We start from the raw sequence: 23,024 nt of genomic DNA on the forward strand, positions 1-23,024 counted from the left end.
GCCAGTCACTGAGGCTTTGTCCAACCTACCGGCTGCTCTGGATTATGCATCATTCCTATTGAAGTCTCAGCCCGCGGCCGAATGGTCATTTTCCTTCGTCACCGGCATGTATACTGTTGTGCCTCGCAACGGATGCTTTCTCACTCTTAAATGCGACCATTATCAGCAGCGAAGCACTGCTCGTCATTGAATTGCAGAGTTCCTATAGCCTCGAGTCATTTCTTCGTAGTTTAAAATGGCTTCCTTTGTCATTGTCCATGCGAGTGGACCTTCTGGACGACCTGCCTCAGCTCGATTCACAAGTACTGCCAGGGCACTATCTATCCGAAATTTCGTCAGTAACCGGGAATCTGTGGGAGCCCTTGAGGTTCAGGAGGAGACGGCGGAGTGGAGTCAGATCTCAAACTTTGTCCCCCTATCTCAGTCCTTGACCTGCATCTATCATGGCGGGCATCCAGATGTACCTCAAGCCTCGATCAGTCTCCGCTGTGTACAACCACTCCAACTATCTGCCATTCGGGTGCCTATATGATTGCGAGTACGGTCCATTCTTTGCGGACTATGGAACGGTACCCTCCGATGCTACAGAAGTTTATACTATACATTCGTCTGCTATCCGTGCTTTGCTCTCTACACTCTTCAACGAACTCATACCCAGTCTTGATGCCCAAATTCCCGACCCCACTCAATTTCCTCGTTCTGCATGGCCCACTCTCCTTCAGATTGCGATGGCCAAGGTCGACTCGTGGTTTGATTTCCGGATCGAGTGTGAAAACAACTTGGTTCAACTCACCCAAGGCGATCACGCCCCAGCCCCTCCGCCTCGAAAAATGCGTGGGTCGGTGTTTTCTCCCGAGTGGTACAATATAGTGTACTCTATACTATTATGGGATGATGTCGAGTTGCGTGGCGATGAGTCCCAGGACACTGTTTTGGAATTGTATACCTTGGTGTACATGTATCGTGCTGCATGTCAGCGGGCTCGTAAGCAATTGCAGTCATGTGTTAATTTTCTATACTGACGTTGCTACAGGCATTTGGAGACTTTTGCGCCAGAAGATGGACATACTGCTAACTGCTTCTGCTTCCGCTCCTTCAGCCTCTAGCCATAGTCAGGGTCACAGTTACATTTTTTCCCCGTTACCCTTTCTTCAATCAGTCGGATATTCTGGCTTGTTCAACTTTATCAGGAGCAAGGTATTGGCCCTTGTGCCCACATTCACCACTCAGACAACATGCGAACATAAAGGCCTTCCGCCCCTTCCCCCATCCTCTAGCAATGGGTTATCAACTACGGATTCGACGTCGTCTTTGCACGCCGACAATGTTCCTCCGGTACTTCTTCATCAGTTCTCTGGGTCATCAGCTACAGATTCTATGTCTTCTTCGTATGCTAGCCATTTCGATAACACGCAACGTCTGTTCCGGGTGCGTTTTGTCATTCCATATCCACCAGTTTTATTGACCTCTATCTAGCGCAGGAACCATATTTGAATTACAAGTCTATATCGTGGCCTTCGACTCCTTGACCTGTAACCCGGTGCATAACTGGTACTCCTTCAGCGTATTCAATCTCATATGTAGTAGCTACCATCGTATTATTTCTGCCGTTAGACTTGGCAAAACATCTACTTTTTTTCAAGTCCGAAATATGTCATAGCACATGTCAGTGGGATATTCTTAGCTCAAGTTGCCTTTTGGCAGCTGCTTGTCACGTCCAGCGCTGCGCCTCATCCACCGCAGCATCTCCGGCTCTCTTCATCGACGAGCTCGACGACGATGAGCTTCCAAGACATCGAAGCTGGCTATTCAGCCAACCCGTCGTCGTCCGGTCCAATCTCCAGCGAAGATGCCGCTTTCATGTCCCTCCAGTCGTCCCTCTCTCTCCAGGTTTTCAAGATCAATGCCAACATACAGGGTATTCGCAAGCTCGTAGAGCAACTGGGAACGCAAAGGGACTCGAATGTGCTCCGGAAACGGCTGTGCGTAGTCTATGCCCTAGCAGCAATCTGGATACCCTGACTCTATTTCCAGGCATGACTTGACAGAGAGCACCCAGTCGATGGTCAAGCGAGGCTCGGAGGACTTGAAGAAATTGGCAGTCCTTCAGGGTGGTCTTGTAAGCCATGGAATATACTGTCATTCGTTCGAACTCTCATGGTACATACTCGATATCTAGTCGCACCAACATGCCTCCTTGCAAAAGACATCTCGCGACTTTCAACTGTCTCTCTCGTCGTTCCAACATGCGCAACGAGCTAGCGCAGAGCGACAACGAACAGTCGTAGAGGGCGTTCGTATGGCTGTGGAGGACGACCATGACCATCATCAGTGCGTATCGTCGTCGCCACCAGTCCGACAACCACAAGAGCTAATTCTTTCCATAGACCGTCGGACGACCCTGTCCAACACCAATCCCTCCTCCTCCAGTCCCGTCTCTCACCGCACGAACTCGCATACCAGGAATCTCTCATCCAAGAGCGCGAGAATGACATCAGGGAGATCGAGTCGGGCATTCACGAGCTCGCAGAGATATACCGAGATTTGGGGACGATAGTTGGAGAGCAGGGGGAGATGATTGGTTCGTTTGTTTATATGGAATGCTCATCTTTTGGTGCTTACTTGCGTCGCCTAGATAATATCGAGGCGAACATATCATCAGTAGCCCTGGACACCTCACGGGCGTCTGAGGAGCTCACAACAGCTGCACATTATCAACGCAAGGCAGGGAAGAGGGCCGCTTGCCTTATGATTGTCCTTACCATCGTGACGGCTATCGTCTTGTTGGCTGTAAGCGAATTTACGACTTTCCAGTATCCGTCCTGACGTTACCACACTTTCTTAAGGTCCTGTCCTAGTTGCTGTGGCGTATTTTCCTATTTATCGTTATATGCTATATGCAATCTTTTCCTCTCTGGAGGCTCACGCCCGGTTTAGCTCACATTTACCCTAATTTAAGAAGCTACTATCGGGTGGCTTGTGGACATATATCTAGTTTACAAGATCTTACATCTGTAGTGATGAATGAGATCTTGTATTGTATGTAACCTAACGTCTAGAACATGATAGCAAAAAACAAAATACTACAAAGTCCATATGACTCGATGACTTCTCTTCAATATCTCTGCAACAATTATTTAAGACAGATGGAAGCTCCCTACACCCTCTTTAATCGCAATGCGTAGCTTCTCCCGCATGACCTCCTTTGAGCTATAATCTGGCAATTTCAGATAATTTACGCAGGTCATGACACTGGGAAGATAGTCGTCTGCCGTAAGGGGTGCTTCGTGAGGTTTCCTGACCACTGTTAAAGGTGGATTTAGACCTCGGAAACCTGAAAGCGTTGTTATGGATTCTTTCAGCTACAAGGAAAAGATGCGCATACCTCCAATTGGAAGCTTAGGACTTCCAGTGATAAACTGTAAGCAATCGCGACGGGTCGGGGGGTCATATTCCGCCAATATTTCGACCAGATCACGGATAGCCCGACTTTCGGGATTGAAGCCGTGGTCAGCTTTCAAAGCTTCGCTAAGAGCTGTTCGAGAGTAAGCACTGAGATGATAGATAGACACATGGCAACATACTCTCGATGCTCCAATCCTCGTCAGAATTGCCAAAGAGCATGACTAGCTCATCGGCTGAGAATGCCTGGAGGTCTGATATAGGGAAAACTTTGGAGAATCCTTCGCGGAAAGCCTTCGCTTGCAGTGCAGCGCCTTTACCGATGATAGCATCGAGTACCTCTTCGACGTACTCATGGACATTCTCAGCGGTAACGGCAATGTCCCGTCCTCCGGGCTACGCAATTTCAGTTGAAACGCGACTATGAAACGGGAACAACCGTTACTCACCCGTAACTCGATATCATAGCCAGGGATCGTGAAATCGAGGGCAAGATCCTCAATATCAACTGACTCGACCATGGCAATCTTTCTTGATAACTAGAGGCAAGTGAGACTGGTGCCAAATTAGAGTTGATTTGGTCAAACCTTATCGGAGGGGACTTGATTCTGTGTGTTGACAATGTTGAGGACTTTCAATAACGAATTTCCGAGATCGACATCCACAAGCTACAACAATTCGGTAAGCTTAGCATGTACAATGTGATAAGTTTAACTCACCTTCAGAGTGGCCACTGTTACAGGAACTTCTTCGCCTAAAACGAGCTTGAGGAAGACCTTGTTGAACGACAGATCGATAATACGAGAGTCGAGCATTGCCTTCGCTACAAATTGGCCGATGACTCTGAACACATGCGTGCGTTTTCTGGGAGTTAGAAAGGTAAGCATCTTGGCATCATTGAAGTAATGCAAAACGTACTGTCCACCGTCGCTAGCTATATCTTCCGGACTTATGGGTGCCGGATAGAGTCCCACGGGATGATTGACATAGACACCGGAGCCAGGTAAATCAGCATCCCGCCATAGCTTTAAGTCTTTTCTTGCAAACTCTTTTGAAACTAGAGAATAGAACTCTAGCGTCGGTCCAAGACCCGTGCCAACCTCCTCGAAGTATTCTACTTCCAGAACGGAAGAAGATGATCCATATAGCTCGAAGACCTTTACTGCAGACTCCAAGATGTGCTTGCGAGATATCCGGACTTTTTGTCTTTGTAAACGACCCAAGAAACCAATGCCATCATCTCGCCGTGAACTATCCTGTGCACGACCTTGTTGGCTCTGCCATTTGAGTATAAGCCGGGCATAACCAAACGATGTTGATTGCAAGAAGTTGTATCGTGTGGCGAAGGGGAAAAGGAAAGGGAAGTGCTGAGGCAAATCAAGCGCCCAGTCGGGTAGACAAGAGCTAAAAGAGAGTTCAGCATACCATAAGGAGATATACAATATTCTTCTACCTTGCGACAATCATGGGCTCTTCTAGTTGCCGAGTGAGCTTCGCGGTGAGTTTGTTATTCACAAAGGCAACTTCGGGTAAATTCCTCTTGTCGCCATTGAAGACTGCACGCTCGGCCTCGGTGGTGTTCAATTGATGGAGTACACGTAGGAGACGCAGAATCTTGGCATGCGGAGCATCTTCGGGGAGAGACGTCAGCGACGGCGCAGAAGATCGACTCTTCACTCCGTTTTCGGTCCCATTTGCTATGGAACGAGTTAATATATGCAGTACACCGATAAAGATACAGCGGCGCTTACTGTCAGATGACGGCAGAGGTCCTTGTACCTTCTTGAACTTGACCGTGTAGACACCCTGCCAGATCAGGCTCGACGGGACGGGCCCAGCATTCTTCCTCATCTCATGTTGATGCATAGCACCGTAGATAGTCAAGTCTAATGGAAGGATATGATCGTCCATCGAAAACTCCAAATGCCAATCCTGGGGCTTAGCCTTCAACGCAGCTGCGTAAGAAACCTTGCTTAACGAAGAGGACCGAGAAGGCGCATTGTCTTTACTTGAAAGGCTTGGCGTTGCGACTCGGGTGCCATCAGGGGTTTGCGCTTCCACTTTTGTACCATCTATAAGAGATGAAGTGAGAAACATTCAGATCAGAAAGACATGGTCTGTACCTTCAGCAACCGAAAGTGTCACTGTCTTGTCTGATATAGAAGTATCCGGGTCGACGTCATCGTCAAAGACTTCAGCGTCAACTTCATCATCGCTGAAGTCGGCATGGATTTCAGAATCGACAACAGTGTCACTGGGAGCAGTCTCCGGAACGTTGTCAGTAGGCAGCGGATCGACAGCCGGTGCGTCCGAAGGTTCAGCAGTTGCCGAATTTTTTGCACTAAGACGCTGACTTCGACGGCGAGTGATAGAAGGTGTGGCTGCAGGAGTAGATGAACCAGCGTCGGCTGTGGTAGATGACGCCGGGGCGGTTTCTTCGGTGCGGGATGATGGGCCACTAGTAAAGCCTGATGCTGCTAAAGCCGCAAGCATACCAGATAGACGACTTCCACTTCCTAAAAGTCCAGCTACGCGTGGTCGAAGATAATCATGGAGAGCTTGGAAAGTGGCAATGGCATGGATTGACACCACAATATTGTGAAGGTTACGTGGTACACCGGACTCATCACCGGCCACTAGCCTTAGACGGAGCTGGCGAGCCAAAAGGGAAGGTGAACTTCGCTTTGAATCTAAGTTAAAGATAAACCAAAAGTTTAATAAAGAACATGAGTAACTATAGCGCGTCATACCGTCAGAGCTTTGGGCCACGGTAACAACGTCAAATGATTCCATTCTGGTGAGACTTTCCTGCAGTTTTTTGACAAAAGTACTGAACGGCGTCTGAGAACTGCTGAGGTGCTTCGTTCTACGGTTCACGAGAGCATCAAGCAGAAGCTCCCTTCTTCTGGTGAGACTCACTGTGAAAGGTGTAAACAAAAGATATCAAATGTACAAGAATTCACATACCTAGCCCTTCTGTTTCTGTTGCGAAGGTAAGCAGTGTATCGACAAGTCCACTTTGCAGTAACTCAAAGCTGGAGACAGAAGTATGCGGCGAGGAGAAAAGATCCGCCAACTCCCAAAGCGCCTCGGTCAGTTCCTTCTCCGACGATGCTCGAGAAGATATACGTTCAACAAGGCGTCGAAGAGTGTCAAACCCGGCATCAGAGTCACCCTGGTCGTCACCCGAAAGGTGCTTGAATTTTATGACACGAGCTCGCAGGGTTATTGCGTCGTCAGGATCCAGAGACAAAGAAGTTAACTTCTTAAAACCTGGAATTGTTGGAGCTGGTGTTGTAGCTGCGCTGCTCATATCCGGAGGGGTTGAAGCATCAGAAGATTCCTTGTCTTTATCCCCTTTGTCTTTCATTTTTGAAGATACTACGGTTCTTGCGGCAAGGCCTTCAATTTCATGGAAGACGCCTTCTCGTTTGAAAGTGGGCGTGTACAAGGAAGGCACCTTGGAGAGTAACAAGTCCACGAGCTGCAGTGCACCAATGACCAGGGTGGGATGATCCTTAGAGGACAAAATCGACGAAGCGAAGCTGGCGACTGGTACAAACTAAATAACACATCAGTCAAGAGGCAGGTATGTTGCAACGAATCAACTAACCGTTAATACTCGCTTTAGACCTTCAGCATCAAGGAAGCTGATGGCTTTGAGTAGGCCTGTGAGTGTCTTCACGCGGATCGGTGTAATGACGCTCGCGGCATACACGTCGATTAGAATTGGGACGGTCAGATTCATGAATCGTCCAACAACCTCAGACTTGGACCGAAGCAGTTCTGTACGGTCTGGAGGTCCGCTGGGACCAGTTTCTCCGGATCCATGCGTTTCTTGGGGAGTATGTACAGCCGTAGGCGCCTCTGTAGGCCCTGCCTCTTCAACGGCAGGGAAGACCATCAAAGCCGCTGCTAGTGTCGCTTGTGATGCTTGCCGAGCTGCTGCTCGATCAGCCTTAGCTTTGGCTTTCTGCATCTTTGCAAGTGATTTCTCCGTATATGCTTTATGGTCAAACACTCCGTCTGAAAGATCATCAATACAACGTCTGAAGAGCGAAAAAAGGAAGGTCACCTTTCGGCAAAGGCGGCATCAGCTCAGATATCAAACTAAGAGCTTCTTCAACTTGATCCTTTGGCCGATGCGCAAGGTTCTCCATGACGGTCATATCAGCAAGACCTCCTCCGAGACCCTGTCCTCCGGAAGAGTTACCCTGTTCATATCCATTTTCACTGCTAGGTGGAAGGACTCCAGTGAGGATCTGATACAAAGTATCCACAACATCCGCTTCAAGGAGCGCGATAGTGATCTTTGGACTACACCTGGCAGCTGTAGCGAGGGCACGCAGCAGAAGAGTGAACGTGTTTGCCGCAATCATGGAAGAACCACCTGAAGGCATGAGAAGCTGGTTAATAGCCCGGATCAATGCTGTATCGACCAAAGATTCCAAGTTCTCCGTCGATGATCGATGATATGAATCTATGACCCGAATGACACACAAGCAAGCGAATTCAACCAGTCGTTGATCTGAGTACGCCAAGCAATTTCTGATGATAGGCCATACACCTTGAATCATGGTGAAATGGTCTGGTGATATATTGCGACAGCAGTTAGATGCAGCTTGAAGAGCAGTTCTTTGCACTGCGATGGAAAAGAAGTCAAGATAGTTGAGTAGAGCAGCAAGCCCTCCTTCGCGGACAATGGAGCTTGGGAACTCCTCTGAAATTTTCTCCATAGTCTAGGAGAAATTGATCAGTCAAGGGAAGTATGGAAATGAGAGAGATAACACACGCTCAAAGTCTGTTCAGCGAGGTCAATGTATGAAATCTCAATGAGTTTACTGCAGAGAACGGGAATGGCACCATGGTAGACAACCGTATGAGCCACACCAGGTAGCGCCTCCATTAGATTGGCCAGGCATCGGCATGCAAGCACCTGAGCTTCCAGGTTGCTATCTCCTTGATATATGTTGCCGGTGCTCATGGCCAATGCGGCGGCTAATGCAGCATCCTCATCTCGTTCATGATGTTCTTCATCCGCATCCTCGTCTTCATCGTTGTCTGCACCGCGTCCTCCTAGAATTTTGACAAGTTCCCGGACAAACTGCTCTACCTGGAACGAGCCGGCCAGGGTGTCCTCGGTACTGATGCTTAGCAATTCGCTGAGCTCCTGTAGGGTGACCAGGCGAGTGGTAGGGTCTGCAGTGCTTTTGATGTTGTTCAGCATTGTCCTGAGACGAGATGAGAGCGAGAGCATGTAAGAGCCAAATTGACGATAGTCGCCGAAGATAGCCATGGCAGTCGTCTCATCCAACCCCCCGGGTATACCACCTCCTGGTCCTGAAGGCATTAGGACATCATTGTCGCCCTCATCGTCATCATCATCATCTCCGTCATCATCGTGCCCATCTCCTGGTCCTGGATCATGGTCATCTTCTGATCCTGCGCTGTCGTGGTCATTCCCATCTTCGACGGGGTCTTCCATTCGTTCGTCATGATCAGATTCTTCTCGTTTATAGTCAGAGTCACCCATATCAACATCGTCGTCTTCGAGGCGAGAGGAGCTGGCGACAGCCATTGCTTTAGATCGTATGGCCATCTTTCCTTTCACAGCGGCTGATGAACTGGAGATCTATTAGTCACTGGTGGACACATGAAAGATGATGACAAACCGGGTCTTTCGGGGCATGTTAGCGGGTTTGGAGATAGACTGGGAACGTAGGGAATATGCGGTAGTTCTTGCACGTTTGGAAGGGCCAGGAGCGTCGTCGTCGGAGTTAGTGTCTGGTGCCGCGCGTTTCTTACCCTTGGGATCCTTGAGTGGTTCGTTGATAGTTAAGGCTGTCGATGTAGAAGATGCGCCTTTACGGGTTCTAGGGTATCATTAGCAACGATAGACAGACCGTATGTGTACCAAAAAGCATACCGTCTGGATTGGCGTGAAGACTCGTCGGATAAGTCTTTTGGTTTGGAATTTGCGGTAGATTCTTTGGTTCGTTTGGCTTTCGTGGCGGCTCGGGTGGTCCGTGTGGAGCTAGACTCTGTCGCTGGTTGGGCAGACGATGACTCTGTAAGGCCCGTATCGCGTTCTTTTGCTTTTCCCTTGTCCTTTGACTTGTTCTTTGCGGCCTTGGTCCGTGCACTCGAGCGCAGCGAGCGTGGTCCAGTAGTGGGTAATGAGTCGAGGTCGAGGTGAGTAGACGAACTAGAGCTGGCGGTGGCTTCCTGTTGATGAGATGATGACAAGTCCATTTAGATGCAGCCAGCCATCGATCCAGTCGTCGTACGTGCAAATGAAGGGAGGATGCCCAGAGCCGTGCTCCAAGTTGTGGTCGGAGTCCAAGAGCGTCTGTGTCCAAGCAAGGCCCAAACACCCTTGACCACACCGCCTTATGTAAGGTGGCGTACCAGTGATACGCCATTTATTGTATTTCTTCACTTATTATCATTCTACACCTACAGAATTAAGCCTTATGCTCTTGCAAAATTTCGTCTATGCTATCCCCCAGAATATCCACAATCTTATCGATCTCCTCAGTTGTGACATTGTAAGCAGGCGACAGCATAACATGGTTCCCGTCGACGCCTTCCCGAATGGCGCCTCCCGTCATCCCCATGACGATAAGCCCTTTCTCGAAGGCGCGCTCTTGAACAAGAATACCAACCGGCTTGCCCTTGAGGCTGTACGATGCCGCTTCAGGGGATGTGAAGTCTAGCTCAATGCCCCAGAATCCGCCTCCTCCTCGAATATCGAAGATAAACGGAGCTGCCAAGGAGTTGGGGCCCTGCAGACGCTCCTTCAGTCGAGATCCTAGTCCAGTCATCAATATCAATGATCACCGGCCGAAAGGACCAGCACTCTGACCTAGATAAACACCTTGCTTCCGACAGTTTTCGATAAGGCCTTCTGACTGAATCACTTTCTGTACTGCGAGAGACGCTGCACAAGCCAGCGGATGAGCCTAAATACACGATGAAAGGTTACTAATGCACTTGGTTGAAATGGTATACAGATCGCAAACCTGGTATGTGTGCCCGTGCTTCCAGAATCCTGAACCATCACGAATGCCGTCCGCCACCTTTTTGGACATCAGAACAGCGCCTATTGATGCATACCTGTGTAGGCATGAATAAAGCACCCAATCCAAAGAATCATTACTCACCCTCCTCCAAGGCCTTTAGCTACAGCCTGGATATCAGGCTGCGCAAACAGAGATATCAATCAATCGAAGCCAGATGCTGATGATAAATCGATGATCACTCACTGCGATACCGTCGCCATATAGTTCCCACGCGTGGTAACAGCCCATTCCTACGAAATTCAATGTCCGTTGATAAACCCACTCATAAAAAGATAGGCACTTACTTCCCATTCCACTCATGACCTGGAAATCACACGAGTTAGAAAGAGGCACAGAAATGTTGTCCAAGACAAACCTCATCAAGGATGAACAAAGCGCCATATTTGTCGCAAACAGACTTCATTGCTTTGAAGTACCCCTTGGGTGCAGCGACTACTCCAGTCGTCGCACCAACAACAGTTTCTGCAACGACTAGCCGAGAGAATGTCAGGAAAATCTTGACGTCATGAGATCAATAAAGGAACACACATCCAACAACGGTATCAGGACCGAGTTCGATGAACTTATCCTCCAGCTCTTTCCGCAGCCTTTCCACGTACTGTTCCTCTGTTTCGTTCGGTAGCTGGAACCGTTTAGCATACGCCGGTGAAACGTGATGGAAGTTCCCGTGATCGAGAATAGCCTCATATGGAGCGCGACGTGCCGCGTGGTGAGCGAGTGAGAGCGTTGCGACAGTGTTCCCGTGGAAGGACAATTGTCGTGCGATGAAATTTGTGCGCTTGGGTTGACCTGTTTCATAGAAGTACTGAATGATGAAGTTAAGCATACACGCTTATCGTAGTCTGGTGAGTTTAACTAACCTGCCTCGCGAGCTTGATCACGGCTTCCATGGCCTCGGAACCTGTAAATCAACCTTAGAATAGGTGCCAGTGTAGCGAGTATAATATACCAACCTCCGGACACGAAGCCACATAGATCGAACGCGCCGCCCCCGGTGGAAACCAGATACTTTGCAAGTTCCTCTGCCGGTTCATTGGATAGTTGCATGTTGTACACATCTTTATCGCATGTCAGGAACTGGGATATCGATGCAGAAGCATGACCTACAGGAAACTTTATCCACTTGATCCTTTAATAGCCTGTTTAACCACTTGGATGGTTGCTTGCCAGATGCACGCTACGGCCGCACCACCGACGGCATCTATAAGAGTAGTTCCATCCTCGAGCTGTATTTGGATTCCCTTGGCACTGGTAGCTACAGGAGGCCTCCAGGGCGTCCGATGAAGGATAGATGTCGGTCTGAGTTCTGCAGGCATGGCGGGTAGATGGACCAGATACGCAATTCGCGACCAGTTATATATGACTCGAATCAGACGATAATCGATTGCACTTGACCCCGGGGAACTAGTCGACCCGTGCCCCTGATGTAAGTACTTATCTCAGCAAATGGCGGTTATCATTGGAAATGTGCGTGAGTACTATACCGAAGAGGCGAATTTATACCAGGATGTGCCGGATGACTACCGTTTTCAGGAGAAATACATAGTGTACATCTTGAGTGCTGATATACTTCGAGTTAGCAGAAGAAGTAATATAGAAAAGAACAGCAAACTGCGACTGCGGTCGGACGAAATACAGACAGGCACTGACTTGAAAGTGGACTCCGGAAGGAAATCCAGTATTTACGTATGTGTACCAACAACTTTGCTTTGTGTGACCTCTTGTGACTTCTTGTCACGCCCTGCCCACGGACCCCAACAAACTTTTGTTAACGGCGACTCGCTCCTCAAGACTCTTCAAGACACTCTGAAGCAATCATGGTCCGTACGCTTTCTCTCTGCCCTACTGGGATGCTGTTCAGTGCAATTCCATGCAAAATCTCTGGCCGCAATAGCTGGATGCAGCGTCTCTCGTTTGGATGACTTTGGATCGCGTATACGGAACTGACCCAACTTTTCCTTTCTCTAGGCCAGGGGACCCAAAAAGCATTTGAAGCGCCTTTCAGCGCCCTCATCATGGATGTTGGACAAGCTCAGCGGGACCTACGTACGTTGTGCCATTTTTCGAGTTGGAACGAGAATATTTAGTAGCCTCATTGACATAGGCTCCCCGTCCTTCGCCTGGTCCCCACAAGCTTCGCGAATCCCTCCCTCTCACCGTCTTCCTCCGCAACCGTCTAAAGTATGCCCTTACTGGTCGTGAAGTCACTGCTATCGTCATGCAGCGTCTCATCAAAATTGACGGAAAAGTGCGCACTGACGCTACCTACCCTGCTGGATTCCAGGGTGAGTCCAAATATCTATCTGGAAAGGTAGTCATGTATTCAGCGTCGTCCAGATGTCATTTCCATCGAGAAGTCTGGCGAGTACTTCCGTCTACTCTACGATGTCAAGGGTCGCTTCACGATCCACCGCATCACCGCTGAAGAAGCCAGCTACAAGCTCCTCAAGGTCCGCAAGGTCGCTTTTGGTGCCCGTGGTATCCCCCATGTTGTCACCCATGATGGCCGAACCATCCGGTATCCCGACCCCCTCATCAAGGTCAACGACACCATCAAGTTCGACCTTGAACAGAACAAAATCGTCGACTTTGTCAAGTTCGACACTGGCAACATTGTCATGGTGACGGGCGGTCGTAACATGGGTCGTGTTGGTGTTATCGTACACAGAGAGAAGCACGTCGGAGGATTCGATATTGTTCACGTCAAGGATTCCTTGGACCGAACATTCGCTACCCGGTATGCATTCTGCTTATTGTTACCTGCGTCGTTAATCCAGAATCTAGGGTATCTAACATTTTCGTCATTGGTGAGGGCGCCAAGCCTTGGATATCGCTGCCTAAGGGTAAGGGTGTCAAACTCACTATCTCTGAGGAGCGTGACGTTAGGCGAAAACGGGCCACGGCGGAGTAGATGTTCTTTATGTGCTATGTTGTGTCTGTGTGACCTCCTACTTCCACATTCAATTTATGTCATGCAACCCATGGTCGATATCCCAAGCGTTGCGACTTTGTGAGGCCTGAGGAAAATTACATGATATTTTACCAGTAATCCGGCTGCCGATAATCTACCACATAATTACTCCCCTTTTTCTTCCTCTCCGCTTCCCATTTCTGCACCCATTTTGCCATCTTCTGCCGAGAGTTTTCACTGCCTACATTGACAGTAGCTATCATTTTGGTCCATTGAAATGACATGGCAAAACACGTTAGCTCAGAGAAGCTAGAGTGCTCTGAGTATGGGACCATATATAACTGCAGCGCACTGGTAGAATTACGTGCTGGAACCAGGTCGGCATGTGTGAATAAGTTCTTCTGCGAGCGTGCTATGACGGTCGAGACAGACGGCATTAAGTCCATCCCGGCAGGTGGTGTGTATCTGCAAGCGGATTGTCGGAACGTAGTATGGCAAAAGCAAACTAAAGAACTCACGTCCATCCGGTAGGTCTGAATCCTACAGCTCGGCTGAAATGTCCTTTAAATCGTTCAACGTACTCCTTCAGTCGATCTGATGTTATGACACCAAGAGGAACGAGATGGACAAGGGCATCAAGGGGATTTGAAGTCAGCAATGAATGTAGCTCTGGATCACATTGACAGCGAAGGATAGCTGCTTTGCGGGCATCACAGTACACCTTGGTTTGCAGTGCCTGGGCCATAGCTAAATCAACGAGGTGTGAGTAAAGCGTACAAGACGAGTACAGGATGGGAGGTAACACCTTTAACAATTCGTTCCTTGCCAATGGAGTACGTGCTAGAAGATGGGGAGCATAAACGACGGGATGACTAGTTTGAACCTTTGACCAAGCTTACCCAACAACCATTAGGATCCGGTCTGATTTCTGCTTCCCTGTTTCCTTGGGAGGAGCAGGATTTAACCAACCATTCATTCTAGCACCCTTGTCCTTGACGACAGATCCATTGACTATGTGCTTTGCAAGCTCAGCACACGCCGAGATAACCAGAGGCTGGGGAGGAAATGTATACTGAGATAATAATCAAAACCGCTTCCATATCCAGGAGAACGACGGGGATTCACCTTAGGATCCAAGTATGTTGTATCCAGATATACATGATCTATCCGCTTCCCTTTCACCGCAGGATGCAAAACGTGTCTTGGCGATGCGCGAAAATCGCCACAGTGCAAGTACCGAAAAACTCTTGAACTTCCTACAAAGACGGATTTGAAGGTGCTATCTCCAGCATTGGCAGTCTGTCTGCCTTCGAAAAAGAAAAGGGAAGACCCAGGGCAATGGTTCGCTTCAATGAGGGTAACCTGTACACCGCCTGTATTGGGGATGACAGTCGGTTTATCCATGGGAAGAGGATGCACCCAGTTCTTAGGCACCCTGAGCATATGCATTATAAGATTTGCGGTTCCTTCGGAGCAGTAGATGGGCCCATTTGTCCAAGAGGACGACAAGTTGGTATAATGGTCCGAGTGAGCGTGCCTACAGCCTCGATGAACTTTGAGTAATAGACGCGACATGCAACAGATACAAACGTTAAAAAGTATGCAGTGACCCCTGGAATAGGGCCATACTTGAATGCATCCACTGCGATGGGCATGCCTTGCAAAACCTTGTAAAAGGGCGCTTTCCTTCGACCGCCATTGCTGTTATTAGGCCGGAAGGTGCGATCTTCCATGGTCGTAGCTTCCTTCCATGCTTCGTTCTCCTTATGTGAAGACATTAACACTGCAAACGCGTTGCTCCCATTGTCTAGAGGTGGACGCGTAGGTTTCGCATTCAGGCATGTCTGGACGTGGCTATGGATATCCTACCACTGAATATTAGATATTGACAACAATGGAGGAGCCAATGACATACTGTAAGCACTAAATCCTCGTTCGCACGTCGGGCGGACGCGTCGCCAGGGTTGGTTAGCACTGCGCTTTGCTCCGTAACGTCCTCCAAGATTTCCACTTCGTCGTCATCCTGAAACTCCCGTTCGTCGTCTCCAGTACCCCATTCATCAACGTCCAGAACGTCGCCCGTGTCAACGTCAGAAGAGGGGCCTGCTTCAGAGGACAGCAGCAGCGTCGTGGGTCGTCCGAACGCGAGGCCCTCTTCTGCAGGCCCATCTTCATGCTCCAGAACTACGGGTGGACTTGAAGAGAGAAGCAGTTCGGTTGGCTTTCCAAATGACAGCGGCTCCTCATTTTCGTCGCGCTCTGCCAGGTGCACCGCGACGATTTCGACCTCCCCAGAGCTATTGCTCAATGTTCGCTTTCGTTTCTTGAAACTAGTCTGCCGTGGAGTTCCCTCATCATCATCATCGTCAGATATCACGATGATATCTTCAGAAGGCGGCAGTACAAATTTGCGATTCTGGTTCGCTACCGGTGGGGGTCTCACTCTTGCCTTAGGTGTTGCCGTGCTCGTGGTTCCCTTCGATGTCCGAGGCCGTGAAAAATAATCGTGAAGAGTGGATGACGCCTTTGCAGAGGACTTGGACTTTTTGGACATTGTTGAAAGAAGCTAGTCCTGATAGGTGGCTGTGCATTTACTTCCAAGGTGTGTACAAGGCTGCCTGCGTCCTCTACAAAATGGAAAATATACAGAAAGATGTGTCTAAGACCGAGCTATGTAAGCAACTCATGAATCAAAAGTCCGATTATTTAATTTATGCGGTCTACTATGCTGCCCAAAGGTTCTGTAGTATATGAGTAGTTCAGTGCCCAGTAGAGAGAGGTATATGTTCTGCTTCTTCTAACTTAGTAAATCCAATAAGTATAAATCACGCCACGACAACGCCGACACGCTGGGAATTGAGCGGATGCTTGGAATGATCGTGCAGATATCCAAGGTGTATCGAGTGCGAAGGCGGGGAGTCGAGGGAAGGCGGCGGAGAAGGATAAGAGTCCGTCGGCGACCCTAGTTTCCCTTCCTTGATGGGAGAAAACTTGGAACTAAGGATTGGAGGCGTAATTTTCACCGAGAGGTTTGCAGCAGGATGCGGAGGATGATGATGGTAATGTATTGAGGCGGCTCTTGACCTACCACTCCATGTCACAGCTGCTCCCGTAGTTTCACCCTCCCTTGCAGAGTGAACCATGGCCGCTGGAGGCGACTCTGTTCCCGACATCATCTTAGACTCGGCAATGGTGCTCGGGAGCATCAAATCGCGAGCAGCCTCAACTCTCCTCAACTTCTTCTCCCCACGATCAACATCGGCCTTTGCGTTGTTATACATGTACAATCCCGTAAATGTCAAACCGATTCCGAACACCTGGACTGGGTGAACGGATTGATTGAACCATACGATGGCGACACAGATGACCACAACACGTTTAATAAGGGAAGCAATAGAGTAGGTGACGGGTGATGTCGATGATAGGATGATGAAGGCGATGATGTTCTGACCAAAATGCACCGTGCCGTTCATGAAGAAGTAGTAGCTGACAGAATGGAGGGCCGAATGAGCATGACTGGGATGTACAACATGTTCCGGGTTGTGAGATGCCGCAAGGAGCACGGGAAGGTCATAGTACAACCATATGGGAATCATGAGGAAAAAAGCCATGCTGGAGGAGTAGAACAGTAAGTTCAGCTTGTCAAGTTTGGCATGGGACGGTTGTGACGAGTCGTTGGATGGCATGACCTTCTTGAAGAAAATGTTTGAACTGACAAAGACTATGGCGGAACCAAATGCACATAGCAGGCCAATATAATTTGATGCGGTCATGTCGAAGGAACAGGCCAGCATAACGCCGACGGTAAGAGGGAGGAGAGAGACATATGTCTTGGCTGAATAGCTAACTCGGAAACAGAGGGCATAAGCGGCGACAGTGAACAACGGTGATAGTGCCTGTGAAATGATGTCAGCTAGAGTGGAATTGATACCACGATAAGCTGACCTTGATAGTGTGTACCGTGCTGACAGGAATCGTTGACATTGCCATGCTCGAGAAGATATGTCCTCCGACCTGGAATAGACCCATCGGCAATGTACTCTGAAATATAGCTCGCGACGGTCTCTTTAGTCTAGTGAACCTGATGATGGGTGACATGAAAAGGAGGCAGTAAATGGCGACGAAGCCAAACTGGACGAAGGTTAGGGTGATAGGGTAGCGGAACTTGGTTGAGAATAGCTTTGCCGGTGTTGGAAGAAAGGGCAGATGAGGTGTACCACAGGCTGCATAGGAAGATGAAAAGGAGATTAGAAGGCGGCGACGACGGGTTCGTCAGGGCCCGCCCTCCTGTCTCCCCTGTTCGAGTCCACTGCTTCCCCATGTACTGCTTGACATGCGACAGGGTTGTCACTGCACCTCTGCGAATGTCATCGAGTCGGGGCTTTCGGTCATTGCTCCAATCGTTGGCGTACAAAGGCAGGGTAGGCTGGCCCCAAGAGTCGTTTACATTCTGTCGTTGCTTGTCGTGGTAACCATTGAGCAGGGTGGTGTGGTCGAGCATGTCGGTCGATGTAAAGAAAGGCGGTTGCTGGTATCAACGAGCTGACATAGATGGACTCGAAATGTAGAGGCGACCTGCAGAAGGCAACTCCCGTGAAAGTGATGAAGTTTTTCGAATTCGTCAAAGTATTCAGCGGTGTGGCGCCCAGGGCCGCGTGGGAAGTTTATGTCATCTTATCCGTTGTGTTTCTCGCTTGTTTTACTTCAAGTTGGTGTTTTACTTACTTGTTTCCGGCCTGCAGTGCCTTCGCAAAGTCCACTATATAGCTGATAATAATGGTGCATCTACGTATGATGCCCAATGGATACTCCCAATTTTTAGGCAGTAAGTATATTATACTTATCATATCGGCCCATCAGTATATCCATATGCACAGTTTATCCGTACTAATACAACTCAGCTGTCAGCAAGCGCTCATACACATGCCCTGGCCCAGTAATGAACGCCGTCGACAACTCAAAAGCCTTGTATTTATTTCATCTTGGAGGACCTTGAGGTCGGAACCTTGCCGGACAACATCTACAGGAAATTTCCAAGAATGTTTCCCCCTCAATAAAGTCGCAAGGACCGACGGCGACCTAAAAGTAGCAATGTGCGTCTCCAAATTTGCAGGCAGCGTAGCGAACCAAACGAGCCGTTCTAAAGTATTTTGACAGTTATTTATTTATTTATTTACGCGACTTCCATCTTATCAGATAAGCAAAGATAACTTCGCAATTTACGTTCATCATCATCTACTTTCACACCACTCTATAGCAACGTGTTCTTATAATGTCCGAGACTGAGAAGGCCACCGCAGCTTCCACCGCACCAGAACCCGTGCCTGCACCCTCTACAGACATTGCCTCCTCCCAAATGACTGTCGAACGTCGCAGCGCCCGCTGATGCTGTAGCTCCTGCCTCTGAATCCAAGCCTGAGCCCGCCGCTGCCCTAGTAGCTGCTGTAGAGGCAAAAACGGCGCCTTCAGAGTCAGATAAGAAGGAGGCAGATGAGCCTCAGAATTCATTAACTGAACGCTTCACAACAGAAGAGTGGAAGGCTCTCAAAGAGTTCAGGGTGCGTGCACTTTCTATTCTCCAAGCCCTTTGCGCACTCACGAATCTGCTCTTTCTTAGACCAAATTACCGGAAAGTTTTTGCTGAAGGATACCCTGACAAGGCGGATGCCAAGACGACAGCCATAAACCTTTGGGGTGTGAAAATTGATCCAGCCAACCCTATAGACGCGAAAGTCAGCGTCGTTCTCATGAAATTTCTCCGTGCAAGGTAGGCTGACATTATTCTTTATTTTTCTTTCACCATCTTATTTCCATAGGTATCTCAATGTCAACTGAGGCGCGTTCGATGCTGATCGGCACGCTGCGATGGCGCTCTGAGTTCAACGTCGAGGCGGCCATGAAGGAAGAGTTTCCGGCTGATATCTTTGACCCCCTCGGGCACGTGTATGGGAAGGACAAGGAAGACAGGCCCGTCGTGTATGTTTTTTGCATTTTCGTGGTCATTGTAGTCATGTTGACAAGTGTTTAGGTATAATATTTATGGAGCTAAGAACGTCAAGGTTGCCTTCAGCGACGTTCAACGTTTCCTCAGGTATGTCTTTCGCGAATGTGTATATAAGCCTTTCATCCTGAATGCATTGTCAGATGGCGTGTATCCCTCATGGAAAAGAGCTTGGCATTGCTCGACTTTGAGACCGTGGATCAAACCGTACAAATTCACGGTAAGTTTTGAATACTTGCCTCCGTAGCACATGTCCTCAATTGGAGCCCTTCGTAGACTACGCCGGCGTGAGCCTTTCTAGCCGCGACGCCAACTCCAAGCAGGCCGCATCAGAAGCATCGAGCATCTTTTCCGATCACTACCCGGAATTATTGTACAAGAAGTTCTTTGTCAACGTACCGGCCTATCTTACGTGGATCTTCTGGCTTTTTAAACCTCTCATCTCTGCCAACACCCTGGCTAAAATGTCAGTGGTTGGTTCGGGAGCCCCGGCTATCGGTAAGGCACTTCTTCCTATCATCGATGCTAAGGAAGTGCCAAAGCAGTATGGTGGTGAAGCGGAGGGTTTCTGATTCGCTTTCCAATACCCTTGGTCTTTTAGTATATACCATGCATTCTTCAGGTTAACTCTTCTGGTCTACTTACACTTTCTCGCTTAATTTTCTTGTGTTATGGACAAATCCTCACCTCTCTTTTGCATAATATTCAAGACTGGGATGAAGTGAACAATATGCGAATGCGACCAGGGCGCAAGGTTCTAGAATACCTCAAGGGACGACGCGGTATCATATTATAATATAAGCTATGAATTTTATTTGATCAGAGAGTGACTTTGCGGCGGTAAGTCTTTGAAATCTGACTTCACATTATTCTGACCCATCGACGACTCACAGAATGCCCTTGCACCTTCGCAACTGGTACCCAACCACCGCTGGCGACATCCATGCTGACGCCGGCGATGCTACCGATTGCATCGTCACACTCAGAATCTGTACTGGCGACGTAGGCCAGTAGTTGAACAGCGTCAGTTGGAGTCGGAGGTGGGTTCACAACAAACGAGATCTTCCTAGAAGTGATCGCAACAGTTACGGCGAGCCTCAGCATCTGCAGCATAGATTTCGAACTAGCAGGTCTGTTCGATCTCTCGCAAGTGCCTATGCGGTATAGCAATACCTCGAAATAAGATGTCCCCGTCGACAACCTTTGACATTCGTGAATAATGAGTATAATCATCCGTCGTAGTTTCTGTCTGATATATACCAGTGAGGTAAGTTTACAAGGAACAATCAGTCAGTTCTCGCTGAGCAGTGTGCTTCATTAGGCTCCATTTAAGGCTATCCGTTCTCGAGTCTGACGCTCCCGTTTATACGACAGAGACAGAGGTTTTTGTCCCTTCGGTAGTCTCGCGCAAGGTCGCGTACGTGTTCATATGCAGGTAATGCAGGTACCGCATCAAGCCACTATGAAGCGTTCATCTGCACCTCCTGATTTGATGTTCGGCTCCGGTGTCCTCCGGACCAGATGCTTGTTTCTCCTATCGAGATTTCATCTTAGACGGAAAGGAGAGACTAAGGGTCATTCGCTACGACCCTCTACGAACCATATCGCCCTCTCGCTGTGCAAACCTTTTTTTCTATCTGTATCCTCTGAATGTCTTTCGCAAATCGAAACGAACATGAAACCACTCACCGCATGCGACCCTGGTAACATCGCTAGGGGAATTTCGTTTTAGGTTCGACCCTTAACATTTTGCAGGGTCCAGCGCTTACTTCCTGTATTACTTCTAGTGATTATGATCTCGCTGATGCCCCAACTTTTCCTTGACGAACACGTCGAGCCGACATGAGCAGCTCTCAAAATAGCACGCTCAGTGATACGGCATACGATGAAGTAACTGCGTATTGGGACTGCATCGCGCAGAGTGACCGCAATCCTGATGTTGAAGGTTACGCAGTCCGATTGTCCAGTATGTTTTGTCCCTCGAGTTTACAGACATGGCTAATGACAACAATATGCAGCATACATCGCCAACGTTTGCCTTGGTACGCTCCAATTTTCTGAATCTATCCGACCGTCTTGATTGACATATTTCCCAGCAATCCTCATGACATGGTCGCGTGAGAATGTCAAGGCATCCGTCTATGTTATTTTGATGCAGGCATACACGGTTTTCCTAGCGACATTCATTAGTCTATGGCGCAAAAAGCTCTCGATCGCGGATGCACATTTCGTGTTTACCATCACCATTTCTCCGCTCTCCCTCTACCTCGTTTACAGCACGTTCCGCTTGGTAATGAGAAAATCGACTGGGTTATACGAACGTCTTGGTGACTCCAAGAGATGGACCGCGATCTGGTCGACTCTCATGCTCGTTATCTGGATCGTCCTCGAATGCATCATTTATGTTGCCCCCGACCATGTCTTCGAAGGAGAGAGGTGCACGACAGCCTCCTTCGAAGGGTGGTTGTTCTACCGATTGCTCACTGGCCTAGTGGTTTTCGAGTTTGCGTCATTTTTCATTCCTGTTCTTCTCTTCATGTATCTCCTTTACACTCTCCGACATTGCAAGGATATATACAGAGAGTACAAATGGCGTCAGGGAAGAGTCATAAAGTGGAGGTTCTTTCGCATCTTGCAGATTCCTTGGAACTTTGTACGGATCCTTGCTGTATCCAACTAGTACGTCACAGTGTCTTCTGCCTTTTAGACTAGGTGTTCACCCATTTATAAATTTAGCGTTGTGGTCTTTCGTTCCCATCGGTGGCTAGTCTTTTTCGCAGGCTTTCATAGCTTATCCTATTATGGGCGGGCGATATGGGTGTCTGGTTACCCGGACATGGAAGAGCTGTATGACGAATTGGTGCATGCCTTACACAGTGACGAACCCGACTACCAGTACACAGTCAAACCGGAAGATGACTTTGATCCTCTAGGATTCGGACAGGTATTTGATTCACATCCACCTTCGCTTTGCCTCTCTCACAGTGATGCAGATTCTAGCCGCCACCATAGCCATTGAACCGATTTACGAAGTGGTAAAACTCACTTTCAGGAGACGCTGGGATGTATGGGAAGCTATTAAACACTATCCTGGCTCAGTGTGGAGCGGGATTGTGTTCATTCTGACAGGACACCAAATCCGTGGAAGAAAATTTTGAAGCAGCGAGAAGATTCAGATACGGAGGTTCTTGTTGGAGGTGTGATCCATGTGAACCCGTTTTCTGGAGAGCATACATACGCGATGGTTAGCAGGAAAGAAGAAGCTGAGGGGGCGTATGGCTTTGGTGTGAAGATGCCGTCACCGTCGTATTCTTTTGGAAATCAGTGATTAGGTGTCGAAGTATTTCATGTTGTATCTCGGGGCCTTCATATTTATTACACGAGAACTACGGCCGATGAGCTACGGACAGACGGAGTACCATCGTCAAAATTTGGGTACTTTTTCTCTCGCCTCGGCCTTTGGCGCTTCAATGATGATCCTGAGGGACGGCCGCGGGCCACTTGAGCGCTTTTCCCAATATTTTACAAGCTCGGACGCGTCAATGAGGCCTGAAAAGGACAGCAGCGACGGCTTGGCGCGATACTAGGAAGCCAACAGCACCAAAGTTAATCCCGTTAGCCCCTAACT

General features: G+C 48.7%; 8 protein-coding genes across 8 annotated transcripts; 5 read left to right on the forward strand and 3 right to left on the reverse strand.

The window, feature by feature from the left end:
* The first annotated feature begins 253 nt into the window (after positions 1-253).
* On the forward strand, positions 254-1,689 carry EV420DRAFT_670106 (uncharacterized protein). Its single transcript, XM_060483004.1, has 2 exons — positions 254-984; positions 1,034-1,689. Exons 1-2 carry the CDS (start codon positions 444-446, stop codon positions 1,474-1,476), a joined length of 984 nt encoding a protein of 327 aa, XP_060337752.1. The 5' UTR covers positions 254-443; the 3' UTR covers positions 1,477-1,689.
* On the forward strand, positions 1,685-3,091 carry EV420DRAFT_1507543 (t-SNARE). The gene is made up of 6 exons (XM_060471376.1): positions 1,685-1,982; positions 2,035-2,119; positions 2,180-2,331; positions 2,388-2,581; positions 2,636-2,790; positions 2,847-3,091. The coding sequence occupies exons 1-6, from the start codon at positions 1,780-1,782 to the stop codon at positions 2,856-2,858; spliced, it is 801 nt and encodes a 266-aa protein (XP_060337753.1). The 5' UTR covers positions 1,685-1,779; the 3' UTR covers positions 2,859-3,091.
* Position 3,092: 1 nt separating this feature from the next.
* Positions 3,093-11,800, reverse strand: EV420DRAFT_1626511 (uncharacterized protein; the record flags this gene model as incomplete). The annotated part of the gene is made up of 28 exons (XM_060476012.1): positions 3,093-3,334; positions 3,386-3,535; positions 3,585-3,798; positions 3,852-3,941; positions 3,990-4,070; positions 4,122-4,266; positions 4,321-4,806; positions 4,856-5,099; positions 5,154-5,474; positions 5,526-6,092; positions 6,153-6,320; positions 6,370-6,964; positions 7,016-7,428; positions 7,478-8,141; positions 8,195-9,026; positions 9,075-9,275; positions 9,329-9,627; positions 9,921-10,213; positions 10,268-10,364; positions 10,425-10,518; positions 10,566-10,603; positions 10,668-10,714; positions 10,769-10,787; positions 10,840-10,955; positions 11,013-11,289; positions 11,345-11,385; positions 11,438-11,542; positions 11,608-11,800. 28 exons carry the CDS (start codon positions 11,798-11,800, stop codon positions 3,138-3,140), a joined length of 6,987 nt encoding a protein of 2,328 aa, XP_060337754.1. The 3' UTR covers positions 3,093-3,137.
* A 369-nt stretch (positions 11,801-12,169) lies between these two features.
* EV420DRAFT_1507561 (ribosomal family S4e-domain-containing protein) lies at positions 12,170-13,485 on the forward strand. The gene is made up of 5 exons (XM_060471377.1): positions 12,170-12,304; positions 12,453-12,530; positions 12,589-12,769; positions 12,822-13,221; positions 13,269-13,485. The coding sequence occupies exons 1-5, from the start codon at positions 12,302-12,304 to the stop codon at positions 13,393-13,395; spliced, it is 789 nt and encodes a 262-aa protein (XP_060337755.1). The 5' UTR covers positions 12,170-12,301; the 3' UTR covers positions 13,396-13,485.
* A 25-nt stretch (positions 13,486-13,510) lies between these two features.
* EV420DRAFT_670342 (beta-lactamase-like protein) lies at positions 13,511-15,546 on the reverse strand. Its single transcript, XM_060483006.1, has 7 exons — positions 15,311-15,546; positions 14,986-15,266; positions 14,521-14,932; positions 14,295-14,467; positions 14,201-14,235; positions 13,914-14,142; positions 13,511-13,860 (listed from the first exon to the last, which is right to left on the reverse strand). The coding sequence occupies exons 2-7, from the start codon at positions 15,171-15,173 to the stop codon at positions 13,524-13,526; spliced, it is 1,374 nt and encodes a 457-aa protein (XP_060337756.1). The 5' UTR covers positions 15,174-15,266; positions 15,311-15,546; the 3' UTR covers positions 13,511-13,523.
* A 417-nt stretch (positions 15,547-15,963) lies between these two features.
* EV420DRAFT_1759027 (triose-phosphate transporter family-domain-containing protein) lies at positions 15,964-17,896 on the reverse strand (the record flags this gene model as incomplete). Its single annotated transcript, XM_060480577.1, has 3 exons — positions 15,964-17,291; positions 17,341-17,526; positions 17,561-17,896. The coding sequence occupies 3 exons, from the start codon at positions 17,894-17,896 to the stop codon at positions 16,221-16,223; spliced, it is 1,593 nt and encodes a 530-aa protein (XP_060337757.1). The 3' UTR covers positions 15,964-16,220.
* A 771-nt stretch (positions 17,897-18,667) lies between these two features.
* EV420DRAFT_1617299 (CRAL-TRIO domain-containing protein) lies at positions 18,668-19,968 on the forward strand (the record flags this gene model as incomplete). The annotated part of the gene is made up of 7 exons (XM_060475218.1): positions 18,668-18,764; positions 18,865-18,946; positions 19,013-19,155; positions 19,212-19,371; positions 19,424-19,486; positions 19,540-19,616; positions 19,673-19,968. The coding sequence occupies 7 exons, from the start codon at positions 18,668-18,670 to the stop codon at positions 19,966-19,968; spliced, it is 918 nt and encodes a 305-aa protein (XP_060337758.1).
* Positions 19,969-21,016: 1,048 nt separating this feature from the next.
* EV420DRAFT_670250 (uncharacterized protein) lies at positions 21,017-22,815 on the forward strand. The gene is made up of 6 exons (XM_060483005.1): positions 21,017-21,128; positions 21,184-21,362; positions 21,415-21,438; positions 21,493-22,075; positions 22,133-22,340; positions 22,390-22,815. The coding sequence occupies exons 2-6, from the start codon at positions 21,239-21,241 to the stop codon at positions 22,552-22,554; spliced, it is 1,104 nt and encodes a 367-aa protein (XP_060337759.1). The 5' UTR covers positions 21,017-21,128; positions 21,184-21,238; the 3' UTR covers positions 22,555-22,815.
* Positions 22,816-23,024: the final 209 nt, after the last annotated feature.

The sequence above is a fragment of the Desarmillaria tabescens genome, assembly GCF_030435595.1.
Source record: "Desarmillaria tabescens strain CCBAS 213 chromosome Unknown EV420scaffold_3, whole genome shotgun sequence".
NCBI lineage: Eukaryota > Fungi > Basidiomycota > Agaricomycetes > Agaricales > Physalacriaceae > Desarmillaria > Desarmillaria tabescens.